Source organism: Sinocyclocheilus rhinocerous, unplaced genomic scaffold, assembly GCF_001515625.1.
Source record: "Sinocyclocheilus rhinocerous isolate Xijiao unplaced genomic scaffold, SAMN03320098_v1.1 scaffold236, whole genome shotgun sequence".
Taxonomy (NCBI): Eukaryota; Metazoa; Chordata; class Actinopteri; order Cypriniformes; family Cyprinidae; genus Sinocyclocheilus; species Sinocyclocheilus rhinocerous.
This window is the reverse complement of record NW_015647064.1, coordinates 254,606-266,857: the sequence shown is the minus strand read 5'-3', so window position 1 is coordinate 266,857 and position 12,252 is coordinate 254,606. Positions and strand designations below refer to the sequence as shown.

Here is a 12,252-nt window from a genome sequence, read left to right as displayed (position 1 = left end):
TACGAGAAGCTGCAAAAGACACAGGCGCAAGTGGAATGTACAAAACATGGTGACATACATTTTTAAGTAAATATAATGGGCGATATATTGCCTCACCAAAAATTATTGAGGTCATGTACATGTATTGCGCGATAAGTCGATTTATAGATTATTGCGACAGGCCTAGTGTGCACACAGCACATGTCTTGATATCTGAGTTAAATTATGGTTTTAATTTTAAAAAATAGTGGACTTAAAACCCCAGGGTGTTACGGGATGGGTCTTTCTGAGACCACCAATAAAGATCTTTTAAAGCATGTCATGTGCACTGGGACTCAAGCCTTATTAAAGTCGTACTCCTTCATTAGATGCTGCCTTAGAGGAATACCACCTTTCAAATGTTCTAAACTCCCACTAAATATTTATCAGAATAATATTTTACAGTCATGTACTATATCTGAGGATGTTCTCTGCATTGTATAAAGGAGATAATGCTGCTGTGTTGTTTGTTTTCTTGTGCTTCCTAGTTTTCTCTTGTGACTGGCAGTGCTTAAAAAATCCTGCCGTTGTACTGTTTGAAGTGGGAAAGTGAAGATAACCCTAATCCTTTTGTAATTTAGCATTGCTCAACACCAATTTCAGTTAATGTGACTCTCTCAATGAGTCTATTATATAATCACTGCTTTGTTCGCACAATTAACTTTCCTTTGGTTATACTATCTACCATCTGATCTCTGCTGAAATTGCTTTGTGAAATGAAAAAGTTATATCAATCAATCTTAGATTCTTGAATAATTATTTAGACAGGCTTTGAAAACGACAGCACAGATAACGCTGGGTGTGACATCTGTTAAACACACCATATTTTGAAGATGTTGGCGGAATGATGCCCTTTTATGACTATTTAAATAAGAGGTACTGAATCAAGAACAGTCTCATAGGAAACTTTGCTTAGCTTTCACTGACAGAGCTGTTAATGGAGGGATCAGAGCGAACCAAACAGTTCATCACTTGCAGATTTACTCAAGGACTCAAGTCATTAAAGTTTCCCTCCAGAGGCTCCAGCGAGCCTAGTTCAGTAATTTGAGGCAAATGTGCATGAGCAATCCATGTGATGATCTTGAACTGTATATGAAGTTAAACAAGTCAGAGCTACGGTTTGTGTTGTATGACTGTGTTGAAGTTCAAGAGTATCAAAAACACCAACTGATGAGGATCTTCTCAATTCTTGTTTCACACCCACTCTCTTCCTCCTCTTTCTTGAATGTGGATGAAATACATGGAGCATTCATTATTCAAATTCACACGTTGGGTAGCATTTCTTGTGCATAATCTGCTCTCAGCTTTGTGCGCTTCTTCTGTTTGTTCATTCAGGTGGAAAGATTATCATTTGTTCAGACAGTAAATGTGATGCAGACATACCATTTTACAATTCACATATATTTAAATCAGAGGCAAATTTGTATTCATGTCTATTCCAATATATGTCTCTAAGGAAATTTCTTTTGAATGCATTTGATTTGTTCCAGAGGATCTTCCTGGAAAGATTCCTGGAAATACCATGACCTTTAGCATTTCCAAATCTAGAGGAGTCTCAAACCAATGTCTTTCATGACATTCATTCTTTCATAATTACACAAAAGCTTTCCAATTGCTAAATTCCCAAAAGTGTACTTGAACAACAGACCAGAGTCAAAGGATAATGGATAAATGTTTGGATTCGTGTAGATGACAGACCATGATGAATTCCACGCTCTGATCGTGCTCATTGACTTCACATCTCATGCTTTTACTGATGATGACTATGAAGAGTAATTATGTAGCTCAAATTGTTAGCAATACAAAACTCATGGAAGGTCATGGGTTTGAATCCCAGGGAATGCATGAACTGATAAAATGTATACCTTGAATGCAATGTAAGTTAAAAGTGTCTGCCAAATACATGAATGTTGGAACTTCACAATGACAACTAAAAGCTTCCATTTTAGGACCAAGTCATCAGAGCACTTCAAAGTCATAGATTGGGCATTTCTACACTAAGTGATGCGAAAGAAAAGAGAGAATGTATATATATCGAACTCAATTGTTGTTCTAAAATATAACTGCTTCAATCAACGTGCCTGCTTCGGTCATAGATAGACAGTTTCCAAGCAAATAGATCGATATGTTCTAAACAGCCTTATTTAGTGCAACTAACCTCATAAATGGATATACTATACAATATTTTGTGTATACGCTACAATGCTACACACACAGTTATTTGAGCCTATCAATTTACCAGACCACTTACTGTATAAATTGTGGCCCAGTCAATGGAAACATAGAGTCATATTTCAAAATAGCTATTGTTTGAATCGAGAGAATAATGATGTCTAAGTGTTAGCATTTATTTGCTATTTACGTCTATTATTGTATCTTTTTTCTCTTGCAGTGCAAGGTTACCGTGGTGCCTCCAAAGCTTAACACAAAGCATGCAAAATAATGATGGAAATGGAATTCCTCTGTTTTTGTTTATGACAATGAACGATAATTTATGGGCTGTTTTTTCTTTCCCACAGGCAAACCAATAAAGGAGGTATTGAAAGGAGGGAGTAGTTACACCAGAGGACAGCTCAGGGGAAAAGGACTGCATTTTGTTTCTCATCAAAAGGATAGCAGTTAAAGAACGACAAAAATACAACTGAGATCCAGAATCGCCCTCATGGCATGGGGGAATGACATGATCGCTGATCTGATTGGTGGGCGCGCTGTCAATCATCTGTCCTTTGCAGCCTGAGGGCGGGATTTGATCTTGGCTGTGGAAGGAGTGGAGGACTGTGAATTCAACCAAATCTGCTAACCACAGCTTGACCATGTCACGGCTCAGAGGAACCCCATGGATACCACTCACCATGGTTCATCCGCTGGCTACTGTACGCCTTTTTACCTGGATTGTGCTTGCGGCTGCTTGGCTAGCCATTACACAGGCCCAGCAGCACCCTATTGTCACGACAAACTACGGCAAGCTAAGAGGCTTGAAAACGGCTCTGCCCAATGAGATTCTAGGTCCCGTGGAACAGTATCTTGGGATTCCCTATGCCCTCCCGCCCACGGGGGAGAGAAGGTTTCAGCCCCCCGAGCCCCCCATGTCATGGCCAGGGATTCGAAATGCCACACAGTTTGCTCCCGTTTGTCCTCAGTTTCTGGAAGATCGGTTTTTACTCAATGATATGTTACCTGTATGGTTCACCGCCAACTTGGATACCGTTGTAACCTACGTACAAGATCAAAGCGAAGACTGCCTGTACTTAAACATTTATGTTCCCACGGAGGATGGTATGTAATTTTCTTTAAAAAAAAAAGTAATTTGATGTATATCGTTTTCCACTAGACAAGTTTCATTGTTTGTTTGCTGATGTGGTTCATCTCAGTTGTTTTTAGCAGCTTAGTTTGCTTAGTTGGCATCATCACAACTTGATCTATGAAGATTTTCCAAGTTCAGCTAATTGTTGCTGACATTCCAAAATTTTTCTCACACTTTATTTTAAGATCAAGTTCTCACTATTAACTAACTGCTTTTGCCTTAATAAACTCCTAATTACTGCTTATTAATAGTTAGTAAGATTGTTAAATTTAGGTATTGTGTATAAGGATGTTTAAAATGGTCATGCCGAATATGTGCTAATATACTAATAAACAGTCAATATGCTAGTAATATGCATGCTAATAAGCAACTAGATATTAGTGAGAATTGGTCCCTATACTAAAGTGGCAAGATATCCCATCACATTTAGATTATTATCATCTCAAAAATGTCCAGAATCTTAGCTGGGTAGCCTACATTATTAATTTTTTAAAATAATGTTGACCCTGCATGTCCTGGCTACTGTAAATCTTACAGTACAGTATAGTATACTTAATTTTTTATTTGAAAGTTGCTGTTATGTAAGTGTAAATAAGGTTACACCATTTTAAGGTGTCCTTATTACAGTATAATTATACATTTAAGTACTGAGTAATATTAATTAACTACATGTACTGTACTTACTATATGGTTAGGGTTACGATTAGGGTTTGGCTTAGGGTTACTTGCATGTAATTATGCATAATTAATTGTTATTATAATAGTAAGTACATGCAACCTGTGTAACAAGGACACCTTAAAATAAAGTGTTACCGTAAATAATAGTAACAATTCACAGATAGCACTCAGCTGTTTGAGATTATGTCCTATAGTCTTGAATTGCATAATAGTGTGCTAAATTTAGCTCGGACACTGGACTGAAAGATTAAGAAAGAGATTAACTTGCAAATGAAAATCTCTCAAAGAGTGGAGCAGCCATGTCTGCATCTTCAAATTATTGTTGTCGTTTTATTGTGACATCATCATGATGAAACATTTTGCCAAGGATTCGATTATTCAGCCATTTGGGGAGAATTTGTATCTTGAAGATATGAATCTTGCTGCTCAGTACATAGTGTTTTGTTATAATAGTATTTATTGCGATCTGAAACCTAAAATCAATAATTTTTTGGAATTTGAAATAATTTTTTTTTTTTTTTTTTTTTTTTTTTTTTTTTTTTTTTTTTTTTTTTTTTTTTTTTTTTTTTTTTTTTTTTTTTTTTTTTTTTTTTGGAATTTAAAAAAATTTTTTTTTTTTTTTTTTTTTTTTTTGGAGTAACTCCATGTTGCTGACATGAAATCAAAGTTACTGTATTCCTCTGAATCCATGACTGTTGCTGCACCAGTGTGCAGTAAATTTCTAACAGAATGTGTCAGCATATTGTGACAGCCCCGCAGTTTTGCTTAAAAAAGTCCCTTCTGTGATGTTGAAATTCAATCCTCTTTTGTGCCGTACTGAAGTCGGTCATCCCCTGTTAGCTTTCATGCGCTAACCGCCCATCGTGCTTCGGCTCTCCAAATTGCCCTTTTCAAAATCCTGTGTAATATGGGACCATCCTGGCATTTTTGACTCCTTTGGACTTGCTCTGCAGTTGTGGCACTGTTGAATCAGGATGACAGATATAAAAAAGCCCTTTAGTCCAAAGACCATATCAAAAGAAAAAGCATGGCGTTCAAGGCTAGAATGGAAAACCGGCATCATCACTTCCTGATCTGTAGAAACAGGTTAGAGACACATAAATTCTCTTTGTGTTTTAGTTGCCCGCTTCTTTTGTTAGCTAGACGCACAAAAGAGACTGCAGTCTGTTAGTGACGGAGTCAGCTTTATCTCTCAGTGCAGTTACGAGTGAAGGCTGTGGAGGTGGCATCCTGTTTTGTTGTGAATTAATCACAATGAATGCTTCAGCCTGAAGGGACGGTCTGGGTGAAGAGACAATGCAGGCTCCCTTCCACTCTTTAATTGGGAATGCTAACCAATTTAATTTCAATTGGACTATTCAAAAAACCCATTCAGAGAAACAGAAAGATGTTGAAAAGAGGCAGTCACGACAAATCAGTGCTTGTTACCCTCATTGTCTATCTCAATGGGTGGACTTCTTTAACCTAACATCTGAAATCCAGTCTTGTTTTAAAGTTAATTGAGATCTACTCATAGAGTGCAAATGGGGAACTGACACCTATGATCATGTACTGCAATTAATACCGCTCACTGCTCTTCCACAGCCTGTAGGCCTATATATTCATATTAGTGGCTGGGACTAGTTGTCACACTTTTCTTTTTAGTGAATACTTGTTTATTATTTTATCATCTATCATCTCAAACTGCCCTTTTTGCCTGTTTGGTGGCATAGCAATCTGAGAGAAAGTTAAATATAAAATGAATTTGAGGATTTTCATATCATAGTATTCCTTAGGCTTTTGTATGTTCTTCTTTGATGACAGCCCTCTCCAGCTGATATGGATTTTATAAGTATATGCAATACTCACAATAATTCATTATCTGGCATCATTTGAGAATGTTCCAAATAACTTTAATGGAAGCAAAAAAAAAATCTGACCAAGCAGTTCACATATTGTCAAATGTGCTGATTTGATAAGTGACCTAGAAATGGGAACAGTCGTATAAATATTTCTGGTTACACTTTATTTCGATAGTCCACTTTAGACATTCTATTAACTATAAGTAACTTTGTAACTACATGTCAACTACATGTCAACTAATTCTCATTAATTTGCAACTACATGTCTACTAACTCTCAGAGTAGACTGTTAGGGTAGGTTTAGGGTTAGTAGAATAAGTTGACAAAGAAAGTGTTAGAAGATATTAAGCAGACAGTCTACTAATACTCTACTAACTGCTAGTTGACATGTAGTTGCAAAGTTACTTACTGTTAATAGAATGTCTAAAGTGGACTATCGAAATAAAGTGTTACCATATTTCTTATTTAAAGTCATAACATTTATTTCTTTTCTGAAATCATAAAACTTTTTCACCTTGGAGTTGTATTTTGAATCCCAGACTTTCAATGTCATCTCAAACTTCTTCACGCCACTAAATATATCTCAGAATGCATCTCAGAAGCTGCCGATCTCCTGGGATTGTCAGACACAACAGTCTCTAGAGTTTGGAGGGGGGAAAAAATAAGATGAGCAGCAGTTGCTGGTGAAACTGCTTTGTTAATGAGAGGGTTTGACAGAGAATGGCTAGAATGGTTCAAGCTATCAGGAAGGTGGCAATAACTAAAATAACAATGTATGACAACAGTGCTATCCACCTTGAACCTTTAAGTGGTTGGACAGAGCAGCAGGCAAACAGCAGATTCCTCTGTCAGCTAAGAACAGGAGGCTACAGTGGGCATATGCTCGCCAAACTAGACATTAGACGATTGGAAAACATCGCTTTGTCTGATGAATCAAGATTTCAGATGTGATACAGATGGTAGGGTCAGAATTTGGTGTTAACCACATTAATTCATGGATCCATCCTGCATTTTTTTTTTTTTTTGGTTCAGGCTGCTGCTGCTGGTAAAATGTTGTGAATATTTCCTTGGAACACTTCCTTTCCAGGCTTTTTGAGCATCATTTAAATTCCAAATCCAACCTGCTGTGATCCTGCATCCTTGCTGACCATGTGCATCTCCTTATGGACACACACAGTCTACCCATTTTCTAATAGTTAGTTCCAGCATGATAACATGCCAATGTCACAAAGACAGGTGATGTCATTGAGTTTAGTTCACTGGTCTCCTGGGAATGACATGAATGTGCAGCCGATGCTAATGTGTGATATTCTCATGTCAGTATGAACTAGAATCTCCAAGGAATGTTTCTGGTTGTTAAATCCATTCCATCAATAATTCAAACCAGTTAAATTAGTCATTAGAATTTAAAGGATTAGTTCACTTCCAGAATATAAAAAAACAATAATTCTAATAATTTACTCACCCCCATGTCATCCAAGATTTTCATGTCTTTCTTTCTTCAGTCGAAAATAAATTAAGGTTTTGAGGAAACATTCCTGATTTTTTCTCCATATAATGGGCTTCAATGGGAGCCAACAGGTTGAAGGTCCAGTTTCAATGCAGCTTCAAAGGGCTCTACACGATCCCAGCCGAGGAATAAGGGTCTTATCTAGCAAAACGATCTGTCATTTTCTAAAAAAATAAAGAAATAAATGTATATACTTTTTAACCACAAATGCTCGTCTTGCACTAGCTCGACTTCACGCATTACATAGTCACGTTGGAAAGGTTGTGTGTGACGTAGGCGGAAGTACTGACCCAATGTTTACAAAGCGAACGTGCAAAGAAAGTCAAACACCCTTTACAAAAAAATGTAAAACAATGATGTCTGACGATTTTTTATACAGATGAAGAACTAACCGCATGTGACCTTTCCAACATGATTACATAATGCAGAAAGTCGCGCGTCGCAGAGCTAGTGCAAGCAATTTTGGTTAAAAAGTATATAAAAATGACTGATCGTTTCACTAAAGACCCATATTCTACAGCTGGGATCATGAAGCTGCATTAAAACTGCAATCTGGACCTTCAACCCGTTGGCTCCCGTTGAAGTCCAATATATGGAGAAAAATCATGAAATTCTCAGAAACCTTTATTTCTTTTTGACTGAAGAAAGAAAGACATGAACATCTTGGATGACATGGGGATGAGTAAATTATCAGGAATTTTTTATTCTGGAAGTTAACTAATCCTTTAAAACATAAATAAAATATGGTAATATGGTTGTTGTAAGGCAAAGAACCTCATACCTCATACAATCACGTACAATCATCTCTCATTTTGCGTCCCGCTGTGGCTTTTAATTTGTTGCTGTCAATCAGCTATGAATAATTGGCCATTTCATGTGGTTAATGTGTTTTGTGTGAAACCTTTATTTGAGCTGTGGAGATAGTATCGACCGCTGGGTAATGAGATGTCCTTTGAAGCTCAGCCCAAAAAAGTGTTCAAAGCTAGTGTAACTTAGTTCCTCATATTCTTCAGGTTGAATTATTAATGAATATAATGTAATGAGCTTCTGAACTAAGGGATTAATAAATGTGCTTCGTACATGCTAAAAATACTGATTCAACCTGTGCTGTGGAGAAAAAGAAAAAAAAAAGTGAATTCATTTTTTTAAGTGTCAAACCTGGGCACACAAGGGTGGAGGGTATCCCTGTGAATTTTTTTGTGGTATGCATATCACAACCATATTAGTGTCAAAATTTCAACACTCATCCTGAGAACTGAGAATGACAAATGATATCATAACATCCAACATTTTCACTACTTTACAGGCCATGGGTTTCATCATTTTCATAGTGGGTCCACCATTTGAAACATTCTCTTGGCACTGGTACAGTATTCAGGATAATCTTAAATAGCACTGAAAATCCTTCTATGAAATTAAACAAAAAATAAGATGTCCAGTTATGAAATGGGACAAGTCTTATTTTGTGTGGAATCTTGCATTTGGTTAATAGCATCACATCAAAATCATAGAGATTAACATTTAGCTGTTAAAATTGCTTTTGCGACCTCTGAATGAAATTCTCCTCAGTCTTGACATTAATTAAATAATTTTATGTAAGCACATCAAACTAATCTGTCTAAGCCAATGCAACCATAACATCACCTATGCAGTCATTTGTGTAAGCTAATGCTGAAAGACACTAGGGCAGTGAATAAACATTTCTAGAATAGTTCATGTATTTTATTTTAAGCTACATAAGCTTGCAGCTAGTAACTAGTAGGCTCAACTTTGGGTAATTTGATGTGCATTTAGTTATTTATTTGAAAGATATTCTAAAGTACGTATTTTAAGGCATTATAAAAAAAATCTAGCAGGTACTGTACAGCAGCAATGAAACGGTAAATCACATTTTTGAGACACATATGTATTTGCCTATCAGTCAAAACTATTATATCAAACAATGATTAGATTTTTTTTTCTTTTTTAATATTTTTTTTTTCAAACCACAGACATCTATGGCACAAAAAATAAATAACAATACAGATAATGACACTAATTCAAATGTTATTCGTTTTGCATGTAGGAATGTTATGTTGTGGGTTTGAGCTTAGTATTATACCTATAGGTTGACATGCAATGCAGTGTAAAAACTGTGGTGCTTTGAAAACAGCTAGGCTTATTTGTTTATGTATCAACTTTTGCCTCAATCAGTGGTAGGAGTTTACCACCTATTTCTGGACACTGGTCCACAGGAGCTGGGCTTAAAGCTATAGTCCAACCAAAACTGTAAATTCTGTCATCATTTACATATTTTGTTGAATGTTGATAACCAAACAGTTTTGGTTCCCATTGACTTCCATTGCACTGACTAATAGTTAATGGGAAGATGGTACAGTCAATAAGAACATACCAATATACCAATACCAACATTCTTAAAAATATCTTCTTTTGTGTTCAACACAAGTTAATGGTGACATAATTATTTTTTTTTTTGTGTGATTTATTTTTTTTGGTGGATTATCCCCTTTAAGGCACAGGAGTGTTTAAATCTTTTTGATAACTATCATTATTTTTGCAGTTCCATTTAGTCCCACTAGTGACACTTCATTTTAAAATGTAGAACTCTTTATTTTGGCTGTGGAGATCAGGTTAATGTTTAAAATAACTGTGAAAGGAACCTCAGTCATCCAGTTTTGGCTACTTCATGGGTATATGTCCGAGCGATTACACAGCAGTGTGTAGGGCAGTAGATCTCCCTCCTCTGACAGGAAGTCAGATGAGTGGAAAGACAGGGGTAAGGAACCGGTCAACCATAGAAAGCAAATGTCTTAGAACTTCACTGCAGGGTCATGTGTTCATAGACATATAAACATATGCCCAATTACATACTGGACGCACAAAATGTGCATGTGACCACATAGTTTGGTGTACATCCTTTATTAATGTTTCAGAGTGGTGGCAGTATGAATGCATTTGGGATATTTGCATTGCCCTTTTTAAAGGCGCTTAATGAATGTCCAGTCTAACAGATTGTGTGTGAGCTTTGTGGGCATATTGCTGGTGATGTACTAAGAGTAATTAGTAGTAGTAATATTTAGAGAAGACTTTTGCATGCAGTAATACCAAATGTTATCCATACAACTTGTTTGCTGATTTAGCTGAATACATGGAGTACAATTTTTAGGATTTACATCTATACATGTCAAATGATTTATTGGAATGCCTGTTGGATATTCACAAATCCATTTTAGAAAGATATGAATTCACATATAACAAACTGAAATTACTCGCAGCTTTGCAGACAGGTGCAATTTAATACACGTTTCTGCATTTTGGCCTTTCTATGGAGACACGTCTTAGATTACATATTTATTTGACATGTTTTCATACAGACAAACTTGAATAATTCAGGGCTTATTTTGCGAGTAAAGACATTTCTGTGGACCTTTAATAATGCATTATAACTTAATCAGTTTAATTATTAGCAAATCTTTAATTATTTGTCCATTGATTCACATCATTAATAAGCATGGCCCATTGTCAATTTCTTTTCCACCAGGTCAATATTGACATAGACAGTTCGCCTTTAGCTTAATTACTGAGCCACCAGGGCAGTACTACAGGTCTAACATCTTCAGGCTTGATTTATTAAAAATCTGCCATTCTCATCCTTTTATGAGGAGGTTCCAAACAAATGAAAGTGATTTGTCTTATTCAAGGCACAATCCTGGGCCGTAACTATAGATGTTGAGGTGGACATGTCTCACCCAATATTTAGATTTATAGGTTGATCAATATAGGTTTCCTCATGATTGATTATTGAACTTTCCCATCTCCTGGAATTTTTCATATTTTAGATCCTTGGCACAATCCCTGATTACTAGAAATTACTAGAAATTGCCAGTAATAGTTAGTTGATTAGAGAAATTAGTTGAAAGAGAAAAGAAACAGCCTCCCTTAGAACAAGTCAATTAAATTGCCCGAGGACTTGAGGTTAACAAAAATGTTCTAGTTAGCAATGCCATGCTTGGTTTGATACAGTGTGTTAAAATAAGAATCAATGTTAAGATTAATACTTTAGCCCATGATAGATATGCAGAAGTCATTACTTTACTTTATAATATAATATAATATTATATATATATACAGTATATACATTATATATATATATATACAGTGGGTACGGAAAGTATTCAGACCCCCTTAAATTTTTCACTCTTTGTTATATTCTAAAAAACGCTGGGTTGTTTTTTCAACCCAAATGCTGGGTTGAGACCGCTGGGTAAGGACGTTTGGTTGTTTTAACCCAATTTTGGGTTGGAAATTGGTCTTGATCAATAACCCAGCAGCGCTGGGTTGGGAACGTGGACATGAAAGAGAGCACGCATGTCACGTTAACATCGGACGTACCTCGACGACACCAGTGCGAGAAGCCGCCATTTTCTCAGTGAGTGTCTTATGTCATATTTACATAAGATTTTACAATATTGAAATTTTTCGAGGTGTTAAGAGAGGGTTATTAACATATTTACATGTTAATTCGTTATCTTTTTTGGTTACACTTTATGTCAATAGTCCACTTTAGACATTCTACTATTCGCGGTTAAATTGAATGTAGTTTCCTAAAGGAAACGGCGTTATGTAATAAAGACTATTCTAATTATTTTGAGGCTGATGAAGTGATAATTGTTAAAAGTAATGTTTTGCATGTTATATTTCAGACATGTTGAGCTTTGTGTCTTCATTGTGCCCGCGCTGGGAGTTAACGACACAGAACCCTGCTTGTGTGAGGAGGCGATTTTCTGAGCTTCTTCAGAAGAGAGGGAAAGACGGTTAAGGCAAGTAAAGTTTATAATTCCATCATGTTATCAATATTTTTTTTACTAAGAGTAAAATAATGTTTGTTTTTGTAGATGTTG

At 36.1% G+C, this 12,252-nt stretch overlaps 1 protein-coding gene across 1 annotated transcript in view; it reads left to right on the top strand.

Moving 5' to 3' along the window:
* LOC107708671 (neuroligin-4, X-linked-like) overlaps nt 1-12,252 on the top strand; it is a 109,279-nt gene that overhangs the window by 4,074 nt on the left and 92,953 nt on the right. Inside the window, exon 2 of the mRNA XM_016512965.1 lies at nt 2,538-3,294. Coding sequence (XP_016368451.1) covers nt 2,832-3,294 — 463 coding nt within the window. The 5' untranslated portion in view covers nt 2,538-2,831. The remainder of the gene's footprint in view (nt 1-2,537; nt 3,295-12,252) is intronic.